The sequence below is a fragment of the Balaenoptera acutorostrata genome, chromosome 3 (assembly GCF_949987535.1).
Source record: "Balaenoptera acutorostrata chromosome 3, mBalAcu1.1, whole genome shotgun sequence".
Lineage (NCBI taxonomy): Eukaryota > Metazoa > Chordata > Mammalia > Artiodactyla > Balaenopteridae > Balaenoptera > Balaenoptera acutorostrata.
The window spans coordinates 95,116,737-95,142,610 of record NC_080066.1 but is presented as its reverse complement, the minus strand read 5'-3'; the positions used below and the strand labels follow the sequence as shown (position 1 = coordinate 95,142,610).

The following is a 25,874-nucleotide window of genomic DNA, read 5'->3' as shown; positions in this document are numbered from 1 at the left end:
CGGCAGGCATGGTGGGCCCCCCTCAGAAACTCTCTGTGAAGTCCAGCCTTGAGCTGTGTAGTCCACCTGAAGCACAGGAAGCACCTGCCGTAACCACCTGGTCCTGGGAGCCGCTGGCCTCTTCAGCCTCCAGCTCTCAGCTCTCCAGGCGCTTCTCAGAAGAGCCTCTGCTGCTGTTGAACCTGGCTAACATCTCGCTCCAAGCCTTCTCGCTCTTCTAGGGAAGAAGACTCATTCCTCCGTGTATGTGTGTGTTTTCCGCTCTAGTCCTCCCTGTTCCTAAAGCACAAGAGGGGAAGTCATTCTTACCTGGACATTTCTAAATGTTCTCTCTCCTGTCTTGCGCAGCCTTCAAAATCGGTCTTTTGCCTTTCAAGCTCAAAAAATGTGTCAAGGAGGTGTGTTTGGACTTCCCTGATTACAGTTTTCATCATCGCTATTTTTTTTAGCATCTTTAATGATTACCAGTTGGATTTCCATTCCCTGTTTCCTGTTCTGTCAATTCTTTTGTGATGTTATGTTTGGGCACCTCCACTGTGTTGGCATATCCTTGAAATGACCTGCTCACTTGTACCTGTCAGTACTCAGATGCTTTTTTTATTCTTGAGTGCTTTCCTTAATGCTGCCAAAATCAGGAGGACATAAGGATGTCTACATGTAAATGTTAAGACATTAATCAATGATTTTGAAGCTAATGTTATGGCCTGTTACGTTATTTGAAGCACAGTTAGATCTCTTCTGTTTCATGCATTATCATCATTGATTGCTTTTACTAGCAGGACATTTTCTCCCCTTCTATTTTTCACTGTCTTCTCAGTTCTATTCACTGATTTATAATGAGAAAGGCTTATAGAGAGAAGGGCTTAAACATCAGAAGAAGGCGCCCTTAGACTTTCATTTGACAAGCTGCTGGTCCTAGGTCCTAGGTCCTAGGTCCGACCTGCTGGTAGATCCGTTAGAAAATTCAGACGAAGAGTTTTTTTGTTCTAGAGTTATATAAATTTTTTAAAGGGAAAAATTGTACTATTTTTGTTATCAAAGTCAAGTCTGTTGAAGGCTACACAAAACCTCATGCTCTCAGGAAACCACAGGAATAATTACTTGCTGCTAAAATAGCACCTTCCAAATGCTTATGTGCTAAGTAGATGGACAAGTACACCAGCTGCCACATTAGAATTTTTCACAGACTTCTCTTTGTCAGACAGGGACGTTATAATTGCAGCCAGAACCCAGAGATTTGTACCACGCAATTGGGAACACACTTGTGTTCATGCCAAGTCCAGAAATAAATCCTAGATGATGTTTAGGTTCAGCACGACATAAACAGTATTTTAGGAAGCAAACAGTTCAGGAGCCGGAATAATAAGAGATTGGGAATGAAAATAAGGATGTGTGGATAAATGTGCTCTTTTCTTATCACATAGAGTAAAAAATCTGGATGCCATCATCAGGGCAAAGGATGTTCTCAAGACTGAACCTGGTCAGATTTCACCCACCCACTTCAAGAAAATAACTTAGAAAATCTTAAGAACTCAAACATTTCTTTATTGGCTACAAGAAAAGAATCAAGAAAAGTTTGTAGGAATTTTAGGTAGTTCTTACTTCAGTAGAATAAAGTTATTATTAAAAATATATCAGAATATTTTAATTCCTGCTTGATGGGAATTCTCTATGTCAGGCAAGAAAACTAAAAGTTAGTATCTAAGCTTACCCTTTTGTTCCTAAAGATTTTCTGTTAACTAAAATTAAACCAAGGAATGTCAGAAGGGTAATGGGTTTCCATATGGAGTAGTATACTAAAAATGGCTTCAAAATCAATTACTCTAGTGGGTTTTATGCATAGAACTCCCAAAGAGGAGATTCAGACAACATTTACTCCCCTCCAATGCTGACTATGCATTCTTGTTTCACTCTGGAGCACAGAGCAGGGTCCTGACTTCTAGGGTCCATGTTAAGGACCTGCTGATGAGAAGCTATGCTAAGACACATTCTAATTGGTAAGGTCACTTCTGACATAAGAGTGGGTTTGCCATGTTTTGCCTCAAACTGAACACCCCAAAATACGAATCATCATGTAGAAATGTCAACTCTTTCTTCTGGTCACCTATGACTTTGGCCAAGAGAAGAGCAATGTCCTCTGTGTGATCACACTTGCCCCCTCTACTCAGCACAGAGTAAAAAGGAAGCAGGCTTATGACGTCACGAGAGAGAAGAATGAACAAGGAAGAAGGGAGCCACAGGTGAGGGGAGGCACGTGACTGAAGCCGGGTTCAGGACTCCTTCCTGGAGATATACCCTCACTAGGCCATCTGGTTCCCAGAGCTCGGGGTACCTGGGCAGTTCCCTGGGGGTGCCCAAGGGCTGCCAGTGATGATGAGGCCAGCTCCCCAGTTTAGGTCCCTCCTTCCCTGTTCGACCACCAGCAAAGTAGCACGACGCTCCACTGCCCCACCTGCCATCTGCCTCATCCCGTGCGGATGGGGAGAACTCTGAGTGTGATGCAGTCAGCAGGTCTTCTTGGGGGTGCTCTGCAGTCACCCCATGCTCATCACCTCCTCCTGCGGCTGCACTGTCTGCTCAGTGTGTGCTCAGCCAGGGCTGCACAACCCTGCAGGCTAGAGGGTGGACTAGGTCCACACAGCAGCGTCAGCCTGCAGCCCGCATCCCCTCAGCTTGTTCTCCAAACGCGGCACCTCGTTAACAGCTTTTACTCTGTCCGCTCCCCGGATGTCAAGCCTGGTTGCCCATCTGCCCAGCAGCTGGGGAAAGAATTCTTACAGTCGCTGTTAGGCTCCGCTTTCCCAGAGGAGCGAGGGCGAGGGGTTCCCTAGTCAGGGCTGGGCTCCTGTCTGTGCAGGACCGTGTGTAGGTTTAACTCAGCAAGTCCCAAATGAAGAGCACACTGTAGACACACAGCAAGGGCTCAACACCTGGCGGCTGTTCTCATACTGCTACGGTGAATACACACTTGAAGGAGACGCTACATGTGTAAGAGGGACCTGCTCGATGAGACTCTGCCTGCTGAGGGTTAATCCATCAACTGCACTAAGGGACGAGGAGGAGGGGCAGCAGCTGCCCCCTTCCTCTCTCACAGACGAAACACCCGTCAGGGAGGCAAAGCCCCACCAATAAGGTCAATGGCGGATGTTTCCAATGTTCTGTGGGGTCGCAGTTTGTCCCCGTGCCTCATCCAGTGTTGACACAGATGACTGGCGAAGGTGGTGCTGTGATTTAGGAGCTGGAGGGATGGAAGCAGACAGGAGCGTGTGTGAGAAGGCAGCGCTGTTTGCAATAGTTTAAGCTGAAGCAGCTTTAAAACAGTACACATTCTTTGGGGTTGAAACTGTCAGCTAAGTGACTCCAACCAGCCACGGTGCCCGAACACGGTATGGCACCTAAGCCTGGGGACCCTGGCCACAGTGCCCGGTTTGCCGCTCTGGGTCCTTCCCCATCAGCTGCTGTCTGTCAGGGTGGCAGGGACCAGCTGACTGGTTGGAACCATACGTGCTATTTCTGGGCATAGGATGTGAAGAAGGACAAGCCACAGTAAGTCAGGATATGAGTCAGTTATTATAAAGTGTTAAAAAGAACTGTCTTCAAAGCATCCTGAGAGCATTACACCACGCTAACTACTCTGAAGGAGCTATAGGTTGAAAGACACTTAGAATCACTAAGCCCAGGAGAAACCCTGAAGAACATGGATGATTAGCATTGGTCAAAGGCCTGCCAATGAAAAGGAATGGATAAGGCTGAAGCTAAAATCCAGAGGTCCTAAAATGCAGAGGCAAAAAGAACATTTCCAGGACCGCATGTATCTCCGGCATACTTCCGTCAGACACGCAGAAGCAGTGGAAACATAGGCAGCTTGAAAAAGCTGTGGGACGTGGGTTTGCTTTACTTTCCTTTTAAAACAAGACATTGTATGTGCAGAGCAATGTTTAATGGGGCCAAATTAATGGTCCTAAATTGGTTTTTTAAAAAAATCTATTGGCACCGAGGTGTAAAGATACAAAAAAGATGTCTCTCTGGAGTGCTGTCTGCAAGAGGGAAAAATTATTAACCACACGACATCCACAAATCAGTTAAATAAATGACATTATGTCCCTTTGATAGAACCTAAGCAGCTGTCAAAAGGAATAAAGTAATTTAAATATACTGGCATAGAATGATCCGCGATAGCTGTTATGGCGAAAAATCAAGTTGTAGCAAATGTGCATGGCAATCACATTTCTGTTAAAAAAGGTATGTTTGTATATGCAGAAGAAAAAGTCACTAAGGAGCTGGAGAAAACCATTAACAACTGTTATTTGTGGCTTTTTCTACAAGTGCAATGTTCTTGGAGGCCTCAGGGAGGCCCACTAAGTCCCTGAATGAATGGGTGAAGGCACAGCAAGGCAGTCGGAGGCTGCAAAATCAGCATTTCTCAAACGGCATGAGAAGAGAGGGCTTATAGACATGGGGAGCCCTTTCTTTAACCCTGTCACGGGACCCTTGCTTTCTAGCTCCCAGGTGTGTCCCAGGGCCTGTGTAACGTTCTTCAGCTTCGGGAGTGGGGCAGTTCACTGGCTGGCCATAATCCCACTGCTCCTGTTCACGGGCTGTAAAGAGTTACCAGTGAGAAGTAACAGCAGCAACGCATCCACTCCAGCCTCTCCCTCCCAGCAAAGCCTCCAGGAACTGTCCTCTGTTTCAAGGGCCAGGGCGAGGGAACTTGACCTGCCTCTGGGACCACAGGAATCCATCCTAGTGCCCTCCCTGTCAGGAATTTCCTCTCTGTAAGTAAACAGTCCTCTGGTCTGCTCCCGATAGCCCCTTTACCGGGAAGGTGGGGGGAGACCGCAGGCCCATCTGTTTAACCACAGTGCACGGGTCTGGAAACAGTACTGCCTCAGCCTTGTGTTGTGAAGGCTGAAGAAGCCCAGACGTCACTGTTCTTCACAAGTGTTTTCCGTTCTCCACAAATCTCCTCTGAGCGCCTTATTGTCTCTCCTTTCCCACCCCAGAGCTTCCCTTAGGTAATTCCTATTCATCCTCCAGATTCCGGCTCCAATGTCTCTTCCTCTGGAGAGCTCTTCCCAACACGCCAAGGCCAGATATCCTCCTTACACTCTGATAGACAGTCCCCATCGAAGAGTGAGTATCCCAGCTCTTGTTCTCTATTTATTTCTGTGATAACGAAACTAATGTCCATCTTCCTTGTTAGAACACAAGCTCCTCCAGGGAAGAAACTGCACCTGTTCTTTCTGCATCCCCAGTGTGCAGTACAGTGTCTGGCACCAAGCAGATAGCAATAAAGGCTCACTCAATAGAAGGCTGCTGGGCTTCCCTGGTGGCACAGTGGTTGAGAATCTGCTTGCCAATGCAGGGGACAAGGGTTCAAGCCCTGGTCTGGGAAGATCCCACATGCCGCGGAGCAACTAGGCCCGTGAGCCACTACTACTGAGCCTGCGCGTCTGGAGCGTGTGCTCCGCAACAAGAGAGGCTGCGACAGTGAGAGGCCTGCGCACCGCGATGAAGAGTGGCCCCCGCTCGCCGCAACTAGAGAAAGCCCTCGTACAGAAACGAAGACCCAACACAGCCAAAAAATAAATTAATTAATTAATTAAAAAAAAATAGAAGGCTTCTGCAGAGGTGACTGGGGTGGAATACACGGCAATGGTGGAGGGAGGAAGAGCAGCTGGGAGGGCTCTCTCCCTTGCTGTCACTAGCTGGCCTTCTTTATTTTTTGTCATGTGTCCAAGTGAGTGGTCAGCAAGTGGTCCCCTCTTAAAGTCTGAAGATTTATGTGAGGTGGGTACTAGTATTACATGACAGTGTTTAAAGGAATTAAGAGGTTATGGCTAAGGCTCCAGAAAGTTCCTCAGTTGAAAGAGCAGAACCTTTGACCATATGACTTCCTGGTTATTTCCTGGGACCTCTTCAGCTCTGGACCCTGGGGCTGCCCAGGGATGCTGGGGGTGCCCTGGAGGATGGATAGAATACAACAGGGGCAGAAATCCTCTGCCAACATCAGAGAAAGACTCAGCCAGCCCCGGGTGGGGAGTGGGGGGCACGGAAGGGCAGGGTGGGCACTGACCTCGGCTGATGCGCTGCTTCTCCCCAGACAGGATGCCGGGGCTGTCGATGACGCTGATGCTCTTCAGGACCTGATTGGGCAGCTGGGAGCACATGAATCTGGAAGAAAGGGATCAAAGGTGGGATCAGAACCTGCACGTTGCAGAGTGCTCTGTCCTCGGAGCTCCTTGGCCTCTCCTGGCTACTGACATCTTCTGAAAAGCGGGGGCTTGGAGGAGATTGATGGCACCTCCGCTGGAGACTAGATGCTGGTCCACAGGGCAGCTATCGGAGGGTGGCCTGGCACCGGCTGCTCCCTACCACCAGATCCCTTACTGTTAATTTTATTTTAGCTAACGTTTATTGAACACAGGTATTTTACAAACATCATCTCATTTGTTCCTCATATTAATCTCATGAGGAAGACATTACCATTTACCTCCGGGAGGTTACGTAACTTGCTCAGGGTCACTCAGAGCTAAGCTTTAAACCCAGGTCGGTGTGACTCCAAAGGCCACCAGCCCCACCCACCCCTCCTCTATCCTGCTCCTTAGACAAACGTCCCAGGCTTTTCCTCCCCGGGAATCCCATGCTTCCTTCAGGGTCACTGCCCCACTGGGCTGGAGTATCCCAAGCTCTGTCCAGCCCCTGCTCACTCCCAAATGTGACAGCAGAGGTGCTAGGGCCTGTTTTCACTGCCTGATGCCCCAGGGACATGCTATGGTTCCAGGCTCAGGGTGGGGCAAGCACCTGCGGGCAACACCCCAAATCCTCCAGGTGCTTCGGTGCCCTAAGAGTAGACGAAGGGGCAGGGGTGGGCAGGGCCCTGGCCAAGCATCTCCCAGCCTCCTTCCTTGTCCATCACCTTCCCGATACCACCTCCTCCTTCTCATCCCCATCCCTCTTCTGTGGTTCCAGTCGGCTGCCCTGGTGTTGGCCTTGGAAGCAGAGTGAAGTGGCAGGAAAATTGCGGCCTGTGTGTCAGCAGACCTGGGTTCAGGTTCAGCTCATCCTTTGCCAATGACTTGCCTGGGACCCTGGGCAAGGGCTTCCCCATTCTGGGCCTCAGTTTTCTCATGTGTCAATGGAGACACTTGGACCAGGGGCTGGCGAGGTTCTTTTAGCTTTAACACGGTGTAACGCTAGAGGACCAGAGGGAAATGCTTTGTTACTTCCACCCCAGGCAACCTGGGGGGATCTCCGTTAGGCACTGTGTATGTTTTAAGGCAGAAACTAGAGTGTCTCTCCTTCTCCTATATTGTAAATGGCTAGCTTTGGTATCTGTGTGGGCAGAAGGCTTGAAAATCCTTGGGGAAAGCTCAGTTCTTCCATTCAGTGGAAAAGGTGGGATTACTCAGAAAGTAAATATGCTGGGAATGCAGGAGAGGGAGGCCTGCCCGGCCCTCACAGCGCACACGTGGACAGCACAGCCCCCGGGCAGGCGTGGGCAGGCGTGGGCAGGCATGGGCATGCGTGGGCAGCCCTGAGAGAGACGTGCAATTACTGACATTGCAAATGAACTTTCACTGAAGGTGCTTGGGACAAGTTTCTCAGACATTGTTTCCCACATTTTCAAGTCAGCCCAGGAAGATGTAGGAATGATAACTATGATCATTTTGCAGCTGGAAAAGTTGAAGCACAGAGCAGTTACGACATGCGAGGCCATGCCGCTAATGCGTGGCTGGCTGGGGACTGCAGCCTGAAATTTCTGATGTCAGGTGAGTAGAACTCAACCTGTAAAGTTAAAAACCTCATAACATTAAAAATAAGGGGTCAAGTTAATTTATGAGAAGCCCCTCATTTCTGATTTTCTCCTGCCCCTCCACCTTTATAAACCTCACTGCCCAACACTCAGATAGCAGATCTGTGAGAATAAAGTGCACCGGGGTCACTACACATTCTCTGTAAGTTCACAGAGCAAAAAACGCCATATTCAAGTCTCTAGAACTGGGGTAGGAACAGAGTTCTGAGCACATCTGTGGTGGACTGCATTTCCTGTGGTAATTCGGTCTCTTATCATAGTCCCATCCTTTTTATCAGACGGCTCAAGACATCTGGCAATGCTGAGAAAACTGCACATATGTGAAACTTTTTCACATAAAGTATTCCTGTGAGAGGCAGACCTTTTTCCAGAACCACAAGCTCACACTTGATACCAATTTTTCCAAAACACAGAACCCCTGGATTCTAATGTGAAGTTAACAGAGGGATTCAAAATTTAGAAACCATCCACTCCCTCCGTACAAAGAGACAAGGTTTCAACAACTCCCATGCCTCCTGACGTGACAGCAGAGACAAAATGTGTGAGCCACAAAACAAGATGGTCTGATGTGGTGACAGCGCCACGCAACATACAGGAAGCAGGCCCAGGGCCAGGAGGGATGACTGCAGACAAAAGGGGGGAGGGGAGGGGGGAGAAAAGAAGAGGGAGGGGAAGGAGGATGGGGGAGGGGGAAGGAGTGGGGGAGGAGGGGGAGGTGAGGAGGGGGATGGGAGGGGAGGTGAGGAGGGGGAGGGGGAGGAGGGGAGGGGGGAGAGGAGGAGGGGAGGAGGGGGAGGGGCGGGGAGGGGGAGGAGGGGAGGGGAGGGGGAGGAGGGGGAGGAGGGGAGGGGGAGAGGAGGAGGGGAGGAGGGGGAGGGGGAGGAGGGGAGGGGAGGGGGGAGGAGGGGAGGGGGAGGGGAGGGGAGTTCTCCAGGGGCACCCTGAGAGAGGGTGACAGGGGTTGTATGTGCAGAGCTGGACTTTGCACAGCCTGCCCAGCATGTGTGTGGGGGAGGTGGGGAGGTGGGCAAAGGAGCACAGGGCACAGTCAGCTTTCAGACCCCTGTGTGGGGGCATGGCCCACACTCTAGGGGTTAGAACCACACATGTGTTTTCTTAAATGGTTGTACTATAATCAGAAAAAACCCTAATGCAATGCTGTTAGAGCAATCTTGTCTTCCTTTGATGTTCCATGAAAGGAAGGTGAAAAGTGGGTTATTTATCGGATATAACACAGTCAGCCTTGGGTCAGGCCTTTCCCACTGATATGACTGCTGCAATGTTTCCAAGCACAGATTTGCTGTCCCAAGATGGATTTCCTACTTCTTTCAGAGGGACTAACAAGCATAAAGTGTACCCATGCATTGCCTTCTACATTTCACGTGAAATACGCACATGTGCCAGTTAAGCCCAGGAGCCTCACGTAAGCTTTATGAAATATGTCCCTCACCCAGGGCTGGCTTGATATATTTTATTTTTGATAAAAGGAGAGGAGGAGGGGATCGAACCCTACATTGGACCCGAATTCCCCGTCACCCCACAACCAAGGAAGGCTTAGGGGTAGCAGAGAGGGGGTGAGTAAAGGAATGGTATGGGCTATAAGGTCTCAGGCCGGTGGCTAGAAGTCCTGCGGCACAGTAAGACAAGGAGGTAAGGGGATTTCAGTTCCTAAAATCACCTCCAAACACTAACATTCCAATTCAATGATCAATATTTTAAAAGAGCCAGGCAGTAGCTTAATAGTGATGTGATCTCCAGTGCAGTGATACCCAGTAGTTTGCAGCAATAATCAAATGGCACAAGCATCCACTGACCACTTACTGTGTGCCAGGCACTGTCCTAAGCACTTTCCATTAACACACTCAATCATGGCCACAACCTTCAGCAGTGGGGCTGTGCACCTCCATTCTACAAAGGATGAGACTGGGGTGGAGGGGAGCAAATCTGGCCACCCCGAAAATGTGTCTCATTGGCACGAGGATTAATTTAGGCTGATTATTTTTAAGGCCCAGAAAGACTCAGGAAGACTCTTTGACCTCCCCTCTCACTGCCTAAGGAATGTAGACAGAGGACCTGTTCCAGGAAGGGAGCTGTCACCAGAGATAAACACAGTATGAACTAGCTGCGTATATGGGGGGAACCTCGCAAAGTCCGTTTGTTAAAACTCCTCTCTGTGTCCCATTGTCTCTGCATGGCCCAGCGAACATTTGTTTACCGAACATTATTTTCCAGCTCTGTGTCAACTGCCTTCTTCCCCTTACAGGTTCCAAACCACTACCCCCAACATCCTCTTTTGTCTTTAACTGAAGATGGTATTTAAGGTGAGGGCTTCAGCCGTCTGGGGGAGTTAGTTACTCGGTTTTCCTGGATCTCTCCCATGTATACACGTAATTAAATTTTTGTTTGATTTTCTCCTGGTAATCTGGCTCATGTCAACTTAACTCTTGGACCAGCCAGAAGAACCTAGAAGGGTAGAGGAAAATCTCTTCCTCCCCAACAAGGGCACAGAAGGGTCACATGCCATAACTTGCCAAGTCACATAGCTGGGAGGTGATGGAGCTGGATGCAAACCTGGCAGTTCTGACCCCAGTCGGGCTCTTAACTGTTAGGCTGCTACTGCCATTTCATGCATTTGAATCACCGCTGTTTATCCTTATCAACAGAAGGCAACATCCTAAAATAAAGGAGTGACATGCCATAGCCCTGGAATTCCCCACCAAAGAGGCCCCTCTGTGTGGCCTGCTCTCAATCCATTGGTGGTGGCCATCTTCCTTCTCACTCACCTCTTGGCCTTGGTCAGGTCTCTGAGCAATTCTACCAGCCTGAGGACTCCCAGGGTGTCTTTAGGTTCAAATAAACCTAAGCTTACAATGGAAGAGAGTATGGAGCTGTTTTTGCCCCAGTTCACTTTACTGATAAGAGTAAGATCAGAGAGATTACACGACTTCCTAAATTGGCAGAATGAATAGCACCCAATATGCAAAAAAACTTTGACAACTAACCTGTAATAACCAATTGTTATTACATGGTCCTACCACAAAGACCTGATCTAAACTTCTACTGCCCAACAGGAATTTAATTTCACATCCAGACTATGAAAAGTCCATGGTTATCCCTTAGACTGAGTCTTAATTGGAACTACCACTTTTACAAGCAAAAAGATGGTTGAATATTGGCAATTCCATGCAGTTCGACCTAAACATAGACTTTTCTAAATCAAACCTCCCTCTCCCAGCCACCACAGGGGAAAAAGCTGGTTTTCTGGGATGACAGGACCAGGGCTGTGCAGGCAGCTGCCAACAAAGAACAATGGCTTGATGATCCAGGAGCCACCACAAATCCTGAGGTTAAAGATTAACGGGAAGGGCTTCAGGGAGTTTATTATGGATAAGCACACCACAAAACCCAAAACAAACCACCCTCCACCCCTAACCAGTTAATCTCTCATGTTTAAAAAAAAAAAATTAGTTTTGCTAGTGAATCAAGAGTGATTCTTGGCAAGAGCCTATTTTTCCTTAATTTCTGCGGCTAAATTATCTGGTGGAGCCAGCATGTGTGTGGACCGATGCTGTTTACTTGCATTAAATCAGTTCTTTAGGGGCTTCCCTGGTGGCGCAGTGGTTGAGAATCTGCCTGCCAGTGCAGGGGACACGGGTTCGAGCCCTGGTCTGGGAGGATCCCATATGCCGCGGAGCAACTAGGCCCGTGAGCCACAATTACTGAGCCTGCGCGTCTGGAGCCTGTGCTCTGCAACAAGAGAGGCCGCGATAGTGAGAGGCCCGCGCACCGCGATGAAGAGTGGCCCCCGCTTACCGCAACTAGAGAAAGCCCTCGCACAGAAACGAAGACCCAACACAGCCATAAATAAATAAATAAATAAAAATAAAAATAATTAAAGAAAAAAAAATCAGTTCTTTAAAAAATCCCAATGGTACTAAGTGACTATGTAATATTCACAGTCTAAAAAAAGTCTATTGAATGAAGCCTCATTCAGTTACAAACATAGAGGTAACGAATAGAGTATAAGTCCAAAAATACATATATATAGTCTATTATTGCTAAATCATTATGCAAATTTAAGACAGTGGAGTTTTTTTGTGTTGTTGTTTTCATTGGTTTGTTTTTATCACACCATCACCACCATCAGGCCTGGCTAAAATGACAGGAGCATTGGAAGTACTGTTTAGATTCCTTCAGCTCAAAAGGAAGTTTCAAAATTTCAAGCCCTACGGCCAGCAATTAAAGTTATTTTTCAAAGAGAAACAGAGAAGTAAATGAGATTAATAATTTCTTCTGTGGAAGTCTACTATTTAATCCTAAATTGTGGATCCTAAACTGAAAATGATGTCTGTAGCTATCTGGATTAAAAAAAAAGATTACCATTTTCAGAAAAGTAGATTGAGGGAAAAATTTAACATCCGATCCAAATGCAGGCTGCAGGGGGAAGTGTCAGAGGCCAACTCCTGACATTTCTTGAACTGACCAAAACACGCTGGTGTCCCCCAGGGCTTGTGCCCTCAGTGTGCTGCTGGGTTGTCCCTCCCCTCTGTGAGGTGGAACTGCCTCCTGACAACAGCCTTTGGAACCTCAATAACCACATTCCCATGGAGCAACTCCGAGACAGGCTTGCCTGTGGGATTCCTCTAGAAAGTAGAGCAGCACGGTGGAGTCTCAGAATGTCGCATTAAGGTATTTTCCATAGAACTCTTTGTTCCAGACTCAACTCCTTTTCTTTTTCGATTGTTCAGGTATGCAGTTTCTATCATTCAAAGCTGTCTTTTTGGGAATTTGTCTTCGTTCCTCAGAAGTGCACTGTAAACCTCCCGTTACCTTCTTAGAAACCAGCCTTAGAGATTGAGGCTTAAGCTCCACTGGTTTGTTTAATGCTTCGAGGCTGGTACCATCTTGTGAAGTACTAAACTCTTTTAAAGACGCCCCAGGGGGCAGATGCCCAAGCCCACACCCTGTAATGGGAGGGGCAGAATAATGAGACCTATCCCGTACGGGTAGGGGGGACAGGTTGCTCAGTAGGGTGGGCGGTGGAAGTTCTCCACAGCGGACAACCAGTTCTCCTCCCTACTAAGTACTGTATTTTGACCTAATTCCCAGAAAGTATGCTATGTAGAAAGAAGTCTGCCTGCCTTTAGAGCTAAGCCTGCTGCTGTTCCCACAGGGATGCTATAATTACATACACACATTTGAGCACTCCACGCTAACTGACCCTCTTCCTTGTGTTAGTGCTGGGTGAAACGGCAGCACTGCCGTGTAGATACAACTTAAGCAGGCTGTTTACTCTTAAGTATGCTATCGATTTCCAGGTGGTACATCCCTAACATGTGAGCTTCAGGTATACATGGCCACCAGGTGGCTAGAAGGATAGGAACTCTTCTTCGCTGGTGCTTCGTGAGGTGCAGGGCAATAGGTAAAAGGGAAGAGGGAGCCTGAATTCTAGCCCTGTCTCTGCATCTTCTTGGGCAAGTCATTTTACTTCTTTGCTCTCAGTTTTCTCATCTGTAAAATGGCCCTAGTATCATCTGTCTTATTAGCCCTGAAAAGAGGGTGTATGTGAAATTATTAATCTATAATTTAGGACATAATCATTATCATCTTCATCATCATTGTTGGCGGGCTAGATTGAGGACAGCCTTAAATGTTAGATAGAGGGCAATAGGCAGTGATTCTCAGTCCAAACGTCCTCCCATTGGGCAGCTCAGTACAGCACTCACTAGCAGGACTCTAGCCAGATGGCCTGGGTTCCAATCCCAGCACTGTCATTTATCAGCCAAGTGGCCCTGTGGAAGTTAAATGAACCTCTCTCTGCATCAATTCCTCCTCTGTACGTTGGGGATAATAGTAGCACCTATGTCACAGGGTTTTTGTAAGAATTTAGAGCTAATTTACAAGTAAAGTTTAGACACATAGTAAATGCCATATAAATATTTGCTATTACTTTTCTATGTATTCTGAATTCAATTAACACGATTATATAAAGCATGGGTTATTTTCAGCAAGTTTTAAATTCTGAGATAAAGAACCTTGCCATTCAAAATCTTTCCTGAGGGACTTCCCTGGCAGTCCAGTGGTTAAGACTTTGCCTTCTAATGCAGGGGGCGTGGGTTCAATCCCTGGTCCGGGAGCTAAGATCCCACAAGCCTCGTGACCAAAAAACCAAAACATAAAACAGAAGCAGTATTGTAACAAATTCAATAAAGACTTTAAAAATGGTCCACATCAAAAAAACCCCAAAAAACAAAAAACAAAGTCTTTCCTGAATGCTCCTTCTCCACTCTCATCTGCTGTATGCTTGGGATTTGAGAAAAAATAAATTTGTTAGGGAAGTAAATCATCTGCCAAAATAAATGAAGCCAATAGCCACTCTCTCTAGTTTTTCCCTTGTGAATACAGACTTTATAACATGGGAATTCGAAAAAGGTGGCAGCTTATTTCTTTTTTAAGCCTTTGTCAGGCAAAAAGAAAATAAGACTAAGGACAGTGGTAATGAAATCGAGGGACTCCAGGCAGCCTTTCATGGAGGAGGATCCTGTGCCCTGCACTTTCCAGGGCCTCCGGAACCTTCCAGGGCCAGTCTTGGGACAGGAAGCCTGGCTGTTGCCTGCCCCAGGACCACGGCTCCTGGGAGGCCCTGCTGGGGGAGCTTCTTGTCCCACTTCCCCTCAGCTGTGGTCCACTTGTCCCGAGAGACCCTCTGGTGTTCTCCCTCCTGGGCTCAACCCTTACTTCTCCTACAAGGAGGCACGCTGGTGCCAACCAAGGCTGCCCTGGAGTTGAGGAGGACACTTCTGCTAGAGGAGAGACTCTGCAGGGGGAAAAAACTCATCTGGACAGTATTCTGCCAATCCCCGCCAGCAACAAGATGGAATTTCTCTGCGACTCCATCTACATCATCTGTACGTTTCTATTTATCCCGTGGCCAAGTTCCCTTGGTGCCCCTTGGATGCCTTCTTTGATTTGCTCTGGGAGCATAAACAAGCTCTTAGAGGAGAGTACAGATTCCTAGAGAGGCGCCTGTGGAGGTCGCCTGGGCCACTCTTATCAGAGCCACTGCACAGCACCCGGGCACGTCATTCATTCCACAGCCCTTGTGAATGGCGCACCCTGGAGTTGTGCGATCAGGCACCTCAGCCTCTGGGAGGACAGCAGTCAGCGGGGAGGATCTGTTCCTTTTTTTTTTTAATCTAAAAAGTAGAAGCGCAGTTCAAGTCTCTTATCTGTCAGCTCTAGTTCCATGCCTCCCTAAAGGGGTTTGGAGGACCCCTCCCTGGCTCTGCACTCCCATAGCCCACTCCCTGCAACCAACCAGTCTAAAGCGGTAGACTCCTACAAGAGGGGAACGGAGCAGTGAGGGGAACACAAGAAGAAAGAGAAAAGCGTTTTAAAAAATAGGCTAGGGGCTTCCCTGGTGGCGCAGTGGTTAAGAATCCGCCGGCCCATGCAGGGGACACAGGTTCGAGCCCTGGTCCGGGAAGATCCCACATGCCGCGGAGCAATTAAGCCTGTGCGCCACAACTACTGAGCCTGTGCTCTAGAGCCCGCGAGCCACAACTACTGAGGCTGCGTGCCACAACTGCTGAAGCCCGCGCACCTAGAGCCCATGCTCCGCAACAAGAGAAGCCACCACAATGAGAAGCCTGCGCACCACAACGAAGAGTAGCCCCCCTCGCCACAACTAGAGAAAGCCCATGCGCAGCGATGAAGACCCAATGCAGCCAAAAATAAACAAATAAATAATTAGTTAATTTTAAAAAAATAGGCTAGGAGTGTCAAAGAAGAAGAGGGAAGGGAAGGTAAGAGCAGGTGGTGCCTGAAAGTGCAGAGCTGCATCCCGGACAACCTGCTAGCTTGTCCTCTGTCCTGTACCCCACTGTGTCATTGGGAACTCTGGTGAAAGGTAGTACAAATAAAACACATCTCCAATCAAGACAGAACCTCAGCTATCCTACAACTTCACATCTGTGAAATAATGACTACGCAATAAAATTAACGTTTTGTGTATTCTGACTCTATCTCCACTGCCTTGCTCTAATGAATGAGGAAGCAGCTCAAAGCATGGGACTGAGAAGCAAAAGGGACAGCCAGGGAGGTGGGGTGACCAGTCCTGGAAAAACCAAGACTAAGTCTGGGTGTCAGGAGAACTTCAGTGGTCCTCTGGGCTCAGCCCTCTGTGCAGGAGGCCCCAGCACACGATGCCTGAGATGCGGTCATCCAGCTACCATGTAACATTGCCAGCCACAGGGAGCTCACTACCTCACAAGGCAACTTGATCTATTTCTGTGAGACTCAAATTATTAGAAATTTGTTCCATATACTGTGTGGCCTTATAATGTCCAAACCTGGGCCTTAGCTTTGCCCTCTGAAGTCACCCAGAGTAAGTATAAATGATCACTTCCTAAGAGAATTTTTCTAGTATTTGAATATGATAGCGAATTTTCTCACAACTTCTCTCTTTCAGAACACACATGCTCTGTTCTTCTGGTTTTGGACCTTTACATGTAATGGGCAAGAATTCCAAGAACAGGTTTAAACAACCTGACCAAAGATGGCAGTTTGCTGGTCCTTACCGATTGAGGAAAGCATTTCCAAAGCGACTAAGCTTTCGAAATGGCTTTTTGGGGTCCACGACTAAAGCGTTCCCTGGGGTGCTGCCCTCAGTCTCTCCATACATCACGGCGATGAAAGAGTCGGTGGTGGGCTCTGGACCAATCCTCATGCCTGGGAAATCTTGCTCCAGTAAGTATCTGGGAGAGGGGAAAAGAAAAGAAACTTAGCATGTGGTCACAAGGCAAGAGGCCAGAAAGCTTCCTGGGGCTACCAATTTGTAACATAATCATTTGAAAACCTAGAATATAACCCCCAAGAAAAAGAGAATGATTGGCATTGTACTCTTTTGCTAATAACGAATTTTCAAAGCTTAGAATCTATAGACCTATTTTTTCCCCCAGTGTAAGGAGCCTAGTGAAAGAGGCAGACATCTTGCAGACCTGCTGGGCCTTCTCAAAGTGGACCTTAGCTCAGCACAGCCATTCCCGGTCACGGTTCCATTGGCACAATAGTTACTACCCCAGGGAAGAGTACTCAGCCAGCTCCTATGCGTCCTGGAAGACCCTGCTCAGGCCCACCTCCTTTAGGGAAGCGTCCCCGTCCCTCTAGCATGTTGGGGACACCTGCTCTGTGGGCCCCAGGCACCCTGCGCCTGCAGCCATCGTGGTGCTCACCGTGGGTGCTGCACTTCTCTGTTTGTGGGCCTTGAAGGCAGGCCCATATCTATGGCCAGATGTATATTCCCAGGACCCAGCACCATGCCTGCCCACAGAGGGCACCCAGTGTAGTGAATGAAATGATGAACCATCTCCTTCCTGATCACTGGCAGTCAATGTGGCCCCAAAAGCCTCCCTTGAGCATTTTACAGCTCCCTTGGGATCCTGGAAGTCGTGGCCATGGAAGATGATTGCCAAAGAATTGAGCAGCAACGGAGACTGCTAAGGGGAGGGCTCGGATTAGATATCACCAGGGCCATCCCTAGCTTTCTGTGCAAATTGGAAAAAGATGTCCCTTCCTCTAGGCAGACCCAGCCCTGTGCCAGGGCTCACAGCTTAGTGAGCAGGACTCTCGCTGGGTTTTACCCCCACCTGCCCCGTTGCCCAGCTGCCCTCATGCAGTTTAACCTGCATATGGTGGTCCTAGCAGATGTCATTGAGGATGTTCATCCAGGGGGCTGAGGAGGCCAATTGATGTGGTACAGGGCATAGGACTGGCTCAGTGGCATGGCTGGCGTGGGGCAAGGGAGCCAGAGGTAGAGCTATGGGGAAAGTCTGCTCTCTGTGGGAAATGGCTGTGTCCTAACATTAGCTCCCCCTTACCTCCACCAGCACATCATTCAGCTGAAGCCACTCAGAGCCCCTCCCTTCCTCCCCACCAAGATTTCCTTTCCAGGATGTAGGGACACACTTAGGTATACGTAGGCCTATATGGATGGAATGGGATGGGGGGTGCAAAGACAACTCCCTCCTTCCTTTGCAACCAAGGGGAACATAAGGAGGGAGTATTTTGGAATACTTTTCACTAATTACCAAGCAACAGGTGGAAACGCAACACCTTCAGAGAACACTTGGCAGGGACAGTGAACGGCAACTGGGGGAGGGGGGCGGTGGAAGAGAATGCCTGTTTGAGGTGACAGAGCCTTGTCCCAGCCCTGCCAGGGAGATGATCCTTCGCCCTGGGAGGAGGCTCAGGGCAGAAACATGCACAACTTTCTCCAACTCCCCATTCCTGCAGCTTACAGTCTTGTTTGGTCCTAAACCATTTCTTTTGTTTCTAAAATGTCTTGACTAATCAAATTGAAGCCCAGAACCTATGATTTTATTTCCAGGGTTAGAGGGAAAGAACGAACTACCAACCGTCCAACACCATTTTGCCATTTTTCTAAGAATAAGAAGTTAAGCCACCCTTTAGACTCATTTTTTTCTCTGTAAATAAAACTGAAATTGTTTAGCACTCTTAGCAGGCTGTACTCTAAACGTTAGATTTTTTTTTTTAAATCTAAAGTTTCTACATTTCTATGAACTTGTAGAGCACCAGAATAGACACAGCATTTAAATATGTCCCTTACATTTAGAGTAAATGTGAAAAAAAATCAGATAACAGCACCCAGCATTCACCAAGTACAGTCGACCCTTGAACAACACGGGTTTGAACTGCACAGGTCCACTTACATGTGGATTTTTTTTTGGTAGTAAATACTACACTACTACATGGTCCACAGGTGGTTGAATCTGTGGATGTGGAAGTACTGAGGATACAGAGGAAACGTGGGTATGGAGGGCTAACCATAAGCTATATGTGGATTTTTGACTCCTCAGAGGGTTGGCACTCCTAACCTGTGTTGTTCAAGGGTCAACTGTTCTCACTATTTACCTGGTGTAGTACAATACTCTGGGGTAGTATACACTATCTACCTGGTGTATACTAACATTACCCCCATTTTACAGGTGGGAAAACTGAGGCACCAGAAAGGCTAAGCAACGTGCCCAAGGTCACACAGTAAGTGTTTCAGTGGAGATGGAATGCAGGCAGTCAGACTCCAGGTCTTGTGCTGTCTCCAGATATGTTTAAACCTGGGCTTCAGTTGGTAGTTTGTTCAGAGATGAGGAGCACAAGGGGAGTTCCAGGGTGCCTCCATAAGGCACTATGGCCCAATTATTTCCTCCAAAGTGAGGGAAAAGAGCTCTCCAAACCGTCCTCCTGCATGGTCCCTGGGCTGCCCTTACAACAAGGGGCCAGCTCTCCCCATTCTCCCTGGAGAAAAGCTGGGGAGAGAAGATGCTATTTTTCAAAACATATTCAAACTTAATTTTTTAAAAACTTTTTCAGGCAACTAGTAGACTAGTAAATATTCTTAGGAGCAGAAAGGTTCAGGTTTATAATCTCTTATGAAATTCCACACAAATCTTAGAAATACTGATAAAAGCTACAGCGAGAGCATCACACATTTTGTGAAACTCCAGCACTTATAGAGCGTATGCAGAACGTGTGGATTTCACATACACGTATGAATTTAGGAATTTAAGTTTTACAGCCACTCTGAGATCTTAAGTCTGAAACCATTCAACAGCAAAGCTAGAAGTCAAGTCCGGATCACACCCATCCCACGTGCAGTTAGATTTCCATACCCCGTTGCCTGGATGAGGCAGTGCCAGGAGGCCTGTGGGAGACACGGAGGAAGGGGGACAACTGGGGAGAGGTGCCAATGACAGCAGCCAATGTCACCAGGCTTCCTGCAGTGCACGCCTCACAAAAAGGTTAGGTCCAAGTGTTGGTCTGAAACCTGACAGGCACTTTCCCATAGAGTCAGTGTTAACAGCAATGGCTGGCTTGCCAAGATAGCCAAAAAAGGGGCTTGTTGCTGGTCAAACTCATGAGTGGCCATGCAGGACTGGGAGCCTGGAGCTCCTCCCTCCTGGCTGGAGGCTTCTGCTTTTATACCAGGCTCAGCCCCATAGCCGTGGGGTTCCACACAGCACCCAGCTTCTGGGACCCCAAGTAGGACCTGTCAGATACATGAGTTAATACATGACACTCTCAGCTGATTGCCCAGAAGAGTCTTTACATTGGGGGATTGAGGGACTTGCCTGGCGGTCCAGTGGTTAGGACTCAGCGCTTTCACTGCCAGGGCTCAGGTTCAGTCCCTGGTCTGGGAACTAAGATCCCAGCTGCGTGGAGCAGCCAAAAAGACACCCCCAAAATGAAAAACAAATGCATTGCTACGTTGGGGGATTGTGAAACTCAGATATACTTCAGTCACACCCCTGGGCAGGCAGGCATGTGTCACATGCGGTGAGGGAACTAAGAACAGCCAGGACACAAAGTATCTGATGTGAACAAAGTGAGAATGAAGAGATAAGGTTCAAACCCAGCAACGTTGAAAGGAAGAGTCTGAGTGGATCCTGAGGTGTGATGCACCGAAACGGGTTACCCACCCAACCACATGCATGAGACTGATCAACTGTGATACTATTTTTTTTTTTTTTTTGGACAGCTCAGAGGCTTTCCCAAAGCTACATGTTCCAGAGACTTTGTGGTGTTATCTGCAATAACAAGAATTCAAAGGAACAAGAGGCCATATAAAGACTGCAGAAAAGACTCCCCTGCAGTTCAGAGTCGGCGAGCCCACTGTACGAGCATCCTGTGCGTTGGGCTGGGTTTTGTCCCCAGCTCCACCTCACTCTCCTTCTCCTGTGTTCTCAGAGAGGGCTGCTAACTCCAGTGGCGACTGCTCCCAAGAGTCTCCAGCCAAGTCATCAATGAAAAAAGGGACAGACATTTGGACTCCAAGCAGCTGGACAGAGGGGGTGGTGGGACCTGACACTGCTTTGTCCCTGTCCGCTGAGGGCCATGGTTCGGTTGCATCCAAGTGGCTCCTGGGACCCTGGCTGCTGTGCTCAGCCCAGGTCAAGGAGCTGCTTTCATGCAAGGCTATATGTAGACAGCGTCTTTCTTCTTCCATTGCTTAGGTTAGAAAATTTCTTTTTGACTTCATAGAAAAAACTGTCATTTGTGATGGGACCTAATGAAACTTAAAAGCTTTTGCACAGCAAAGGAAACCAGAAACAAGACGAAAAGATAACCCTCAGAATGGGAGAAAATATTTGCAAACAAAGCAACTGACAAAGGATTAATCTCTAAAATATACAAGCAGCTCAAGATCAAAAAAACAAACAACCCAATCCAAAAATAGGCAGAAGACCTAGACATTTCTCCAAAGAAGATACACAGATTGCCCACAAACACATGAAAGGATGCTCAACATCACTAATCATTAGAGAAAGGCAAATCAAAACCACAATGAGTTATCACCTCACACCAGTCAGAATGGCCATCATCAAAAAATCTACAAACAATAAATGCTGGAGAGGATGTGGAGAAAAGGGAACCCTCTTGCACTGTTGGTGGGAATGTAAAATGATACAGCCACTATGGAGAACAGTATGGAGGTTCCTTAAAAAACTAAAAATAGAACTACCATACGACCCAGCAATCCCACTACTGGACATATACCCAGAGAAAACCATAATTCAAAAAGAGTCATGTACCACAATGTTCACTGCAGCTCTATTTACAATAGCCAGGACGTGGAAGCAACCTAAGTGTCCAACGACAGATGAATGGATAAAAAAGATGTGGCACATATATACAATGGAATATTACTCAGCCATAAAAAGAAATGAAATTGAGTTATTTGTAGTGAGGTGGGTGGACCTAGAGTCTGTCATACAGAGTGAAGTAAGTCAGAAAGAGAAAAACAAATACCATATGCTAACACATATATATGGAATCTAAAAAAAAAAAAGGTTCTGAAGAACCTAGGAGCAGGACAGGAATAAAGATGTAGATGTAGAGAATGGGGAGGGGGAAGGGTAAGCTGGGACGAAGTGAGAGAGTGGCATGGACATATACACACTACCAAATGTAAAATAGATAGCTAGTGGGAAGCAGCCACATAGCACAGGGAGATCAGCTCGGTGCTTTGTGATCACCTAGAGGGGTGGGATAGGGAGGGTGGGAGGGAGACGCAAGAGGGAGGAGATATGGGGATATATGTATATGTATAGCTGATTCACCTTGTTATAAAGCAGAAACTAACACACCTCTGTAAAGCAATTATACTCCAAGAAAGATGCTAAAAAAAAAAATTGTCATTTGTGACAGGGGAAGAACAAAAATCTTCAAGACAATGAAAAGTCCCTCAACATACCCAAGCACCATCCTCTCAAAGACAAGCTTAAGAATAACTAAAAAACAAGCAAACAAACAAACTAGAAGAGGCACATTACTCAATGATAGACATCCAAAATTCCAGCTGCAAACCTCGTCTCCCCTGGGTATTCACCCATGCGTTCTGTCTGGGTTTTGTCTGTCACACTTGTGCTTGGAATAATGGAAAAGGCATTAATTATTTTAGTAATACACCTAACGTTTGAGAACTTGTTATGTACTGAAGTCTTTATATGAATGAACTTATTTCATCCTAAGTTCCTTATGGGGTAGGTACTATTTTTATCCCCCATTTTACAGATGAGAAAACAAAGGTTCAAATAGATTAAATTGTTTATTAGAACATAGGATTTCTATTAGTCCTGTGAGAGCACTACCTGCCCTAAATCAGAGCTTAAGAGGCTATCAACCGCCAACAGGCGTGTTTACAGGAATGGGTTTTGTGAATCATAACAAATATCCAAATCTAAGACTTTTTAGTTGGTATTCAGTCATTAAGTAAGCACTCTAAAAAGCAATAAGGGACATCTATCCGGGGTGTTTTATGAGCATTATTTTTTAAATTCTCAAGCCAGAAATGAGAAAGAGAAATGGCCTGTGTAATGCTAAATGAGATTTTAAAGTATTTGTGCATACACTGGCATCTGTGCAGAGAGTTTAGAGGTTTAATTCATTGCTGTGGTCTGGGACATTTTTTAAAAGAGCATTTAACTCCAACGGTCATTTTGTTCCTTTGAGCATTACTAAGGTTTTAAACCATAGAGATGTGAAAAAAATACCTAAAGTACAACTTCTGAGTTCAGCAAGAGAAACAGTTTTATTTCCTGATTTTTAAATCCAGGGCTATGAGTTTAAATACATTTCAATTTATAATGTGTTGGAAGGTTTTACATAATGTATTTTTTTTTTTATAGCTACTTTATTTTATTTATTTCTTTTATTTTTGGCTGTGTTGGGTCTTCAGTTCTTGCGAGGGCTTTCTCTAGTTACGGCAAGTGGGGGCCACTCTTCATCGCGGTGCATGGACCGCTCTTCATCGCGGTGCGCGGGCCTCTCCCTATCGCGGCCCCTCCCGTTGCGGGGCACAGGCTCCAGACGCGCAGGCTCAGTAGTTGTGGCTCACGGGCCCAGCTGCTCCGTGGCATGTGGGATCTTCCCAGACCAGGGCTCGAACCCGTGTCCCCTGCATTAGCAGGCAGATTCTCAACCACTGCGCCACCAGGGAAGCCCCATAATGTATTTTTGATTGATCATACCTGACCCACCATTTCACTAGGAAAGGGACTGAAAAGAAAGTGTTAGTCTTTCAACTCTGATTTGTCCTAAATCTGGAAATGATGTTTTTAAAGCAGTTTCTTTTGTTTATCCTCATGTTTAATACCAAGAAATGGAAATGCCAGAAGAATCAAACATTTATTATCACAAATGTCTTATAAAAATGGTCCAGAATATATAATTATTTCCTAGCAATGAGTACCACCACCACTACCACCACTGCTTGTAGACACCACCAAACAACAGATTATGATGAAATGCTAATAATAATGATAATAATCTTACAAACAACAGTTTATAAGGCATTTCACATATAGGCTTTATCCTTTCACCCTCCCTGTTGCTGGAGCAGGTATTTTTATCCCTAGCTTATAGAAGAGAAAACTGCGCTTATGACAAGTTAAGCAGCTTGCACAGGACCACATTAATACAGGACAATGACTAATGTGAACATTTTGATATACTTCCATCCAGTCATTTTCTGCAGGTATAATTTTTTCTTTATACAATTGGGATCAAAGCATTTAAACAATTTTGCATCTAGACTTTTCACCATTAGTTTTTCCTCACACCATTAAAAATTATTTGAAAACACAAGTTTTAATGGCTGCATACTATTCTGAGGTGAGTATGCATCAATTTAGCTTGCCATTTCCTTACTGTTGGGCATTGAAATAGCTTCCCGTTTCTTGCTATGAAAAATAATGCTGATAGAAAACAAACTTATGGTTACCAAAGGGGAAAGGGCAGGGGGGAGGGTAAGTTGGGAGCCTGGGATTAACAGATATACACTACTATATATAAAATAGATAAACAAGGACCTACAGTACAGCACAGGGAACTATAGTTGATATCTTGTATTAACCCATAATGGAAAAGAATCTGGAAAAGAATTTATATATATATATATATATATATATATATATATATATATATATCTGAATCACTCTGCTGTACACTAGAAACTAACACAACACTGTACATCAACTATACTTCAAATAAATAAATAATGCTGAGATAAATATCTCTGAGCAAACATCTACTTTAAAAAGTTTTTAGCTTATTTATTTATTTTTATTGAATTATAGTTGATTTACAACATTATATTAGTTTCAGGTATACAGCATAGTGATCTAGTATTTTTACATATTATAGTCTATTAAAAGTTATTACAAGATTACTTTAAATATTTAATCTTCTTTGAGTTATTGAAAAACTAAGTCAGGCCAAGCTTCACTTCCATTTTAAAACTCTATGTCTTCCTCAAGTGTGGAATCTAACTTTTCTTTTCATTTTTGTTTTCCCTTAGTTAAATCATTGACATATTATCACCAGGACTGTTTGTTCAGATGACATCATCCTTTTAACTGCTCTGCGTACTAAAGGAGTGGACCAAGAAAAACTGGAATGGCCTGTTGGACCAAGTATTTGGAATTTGCTGGGTAAAGCCTTTCATATCTCTATTTTTCCAGCTATGAGTGGAATTTAAACTACATCGGGCTGGGATATGCTGAAGGCACAGTGCTGTCTAACCTATGTCATCATCTGGAGCTGCTCCTCTCCACCTTCCACGCTGCTCTGGAAGGAGGGTGGAAGAAAGGGAAAGGAAGGAAAGGAGAACAAAGGGAGAGGAAGTTTACAGGAATCAAAAGCAGCATGCTTCCGTGGGCAGGCCCCACACCTGCACACCTGCTATCAAGGGGAAATGGCCAGCACATGCTGAGGAAAGAGACAGCAAGCATCCAAACCAAAAACAGCCCTCGCGCAAAAATATATTAAACCCCCACAAGCTATTCAGGGATGCTCCCTCATATAAATAGCCCTCCAAGACTACAGTAGATAATTGTTTCTCCTAAACTCACAGAGTAAGAGAAATAAAAGCAAAATGAAGAAGCAGAGGAACCACTCCCAGTTAAAAGACCAAGAGAATTCCCCTGAAGGAACAAACAATGAAACAGACCTCTTCAGTCTAATAGACACCGAGTTCAAAAAGGAAGCAATGAAAATACTGAAGAAATTAAGAAAGGCTATCGACAAAAATGCAGATTACTGTAAAAAGGAACTAGAAACTAAAAGGAGGAGCCAAGAAAAATTAGAAAATTAATTTGCTGAGATGAAAGCTGAGCTAAAGGCACTGAATAGCAGAATGAATAATGCAGAAGAAAGGATAAGTGATCTGGAAGATAGAGTAATGGAAACTACCCAATCAAAACAGCAGACAAAAAGCCTAATTAAAAAAAAAAATGAAAGCAATACAAGAGACCTATGGGCTAATATAAAGTGGGTCAGTCTATGCATAATAGGGATTCCAGAAGGAGAAGAAAGAGAAAAGGGGATTGAAAACGTATTTGAAGAAATTATGGCTGAAAACTTCCCAAATCTAAAGAAGGAAACAGATATCCAGATACAGGAAGCACAGAGGGTCCCAAACAAGAGGAACCCAAACAGACCTACACTAAGACATATTATAATAAAAATGGCAAAAATTAAAGAT

At 46.1% G+C, this 25,874-nt stretch overlaps 1 protein-coding gene across 1 annotated transcript in view; it reads right to left on the bottom strand.

The window, feature by feature from the left end:
* EHD4 (EH domain containing 4) overlaps positions 1–25,874 on the bottom strand; it is a 93,429-nt gene that overhangs the window by 43,373 nt on the left and 24,182 nt on the right. The window contains exons 2-3 of the mRNA XM_028166046.2: positions 16,396–16,572; positions 6,077–6,174 (exon numbers count right to left, since the gene is read on the bottom strand). Of these exons, the coding sequence (XP_028021847.2) occupies positions 6,077–6,174; positions 16,396–16,572 (275 nt within the window). The remainder of the gene's footprint in view (positions 1–6,076; positions 6,175–16,395; positions 16,573–25,874) is intronic.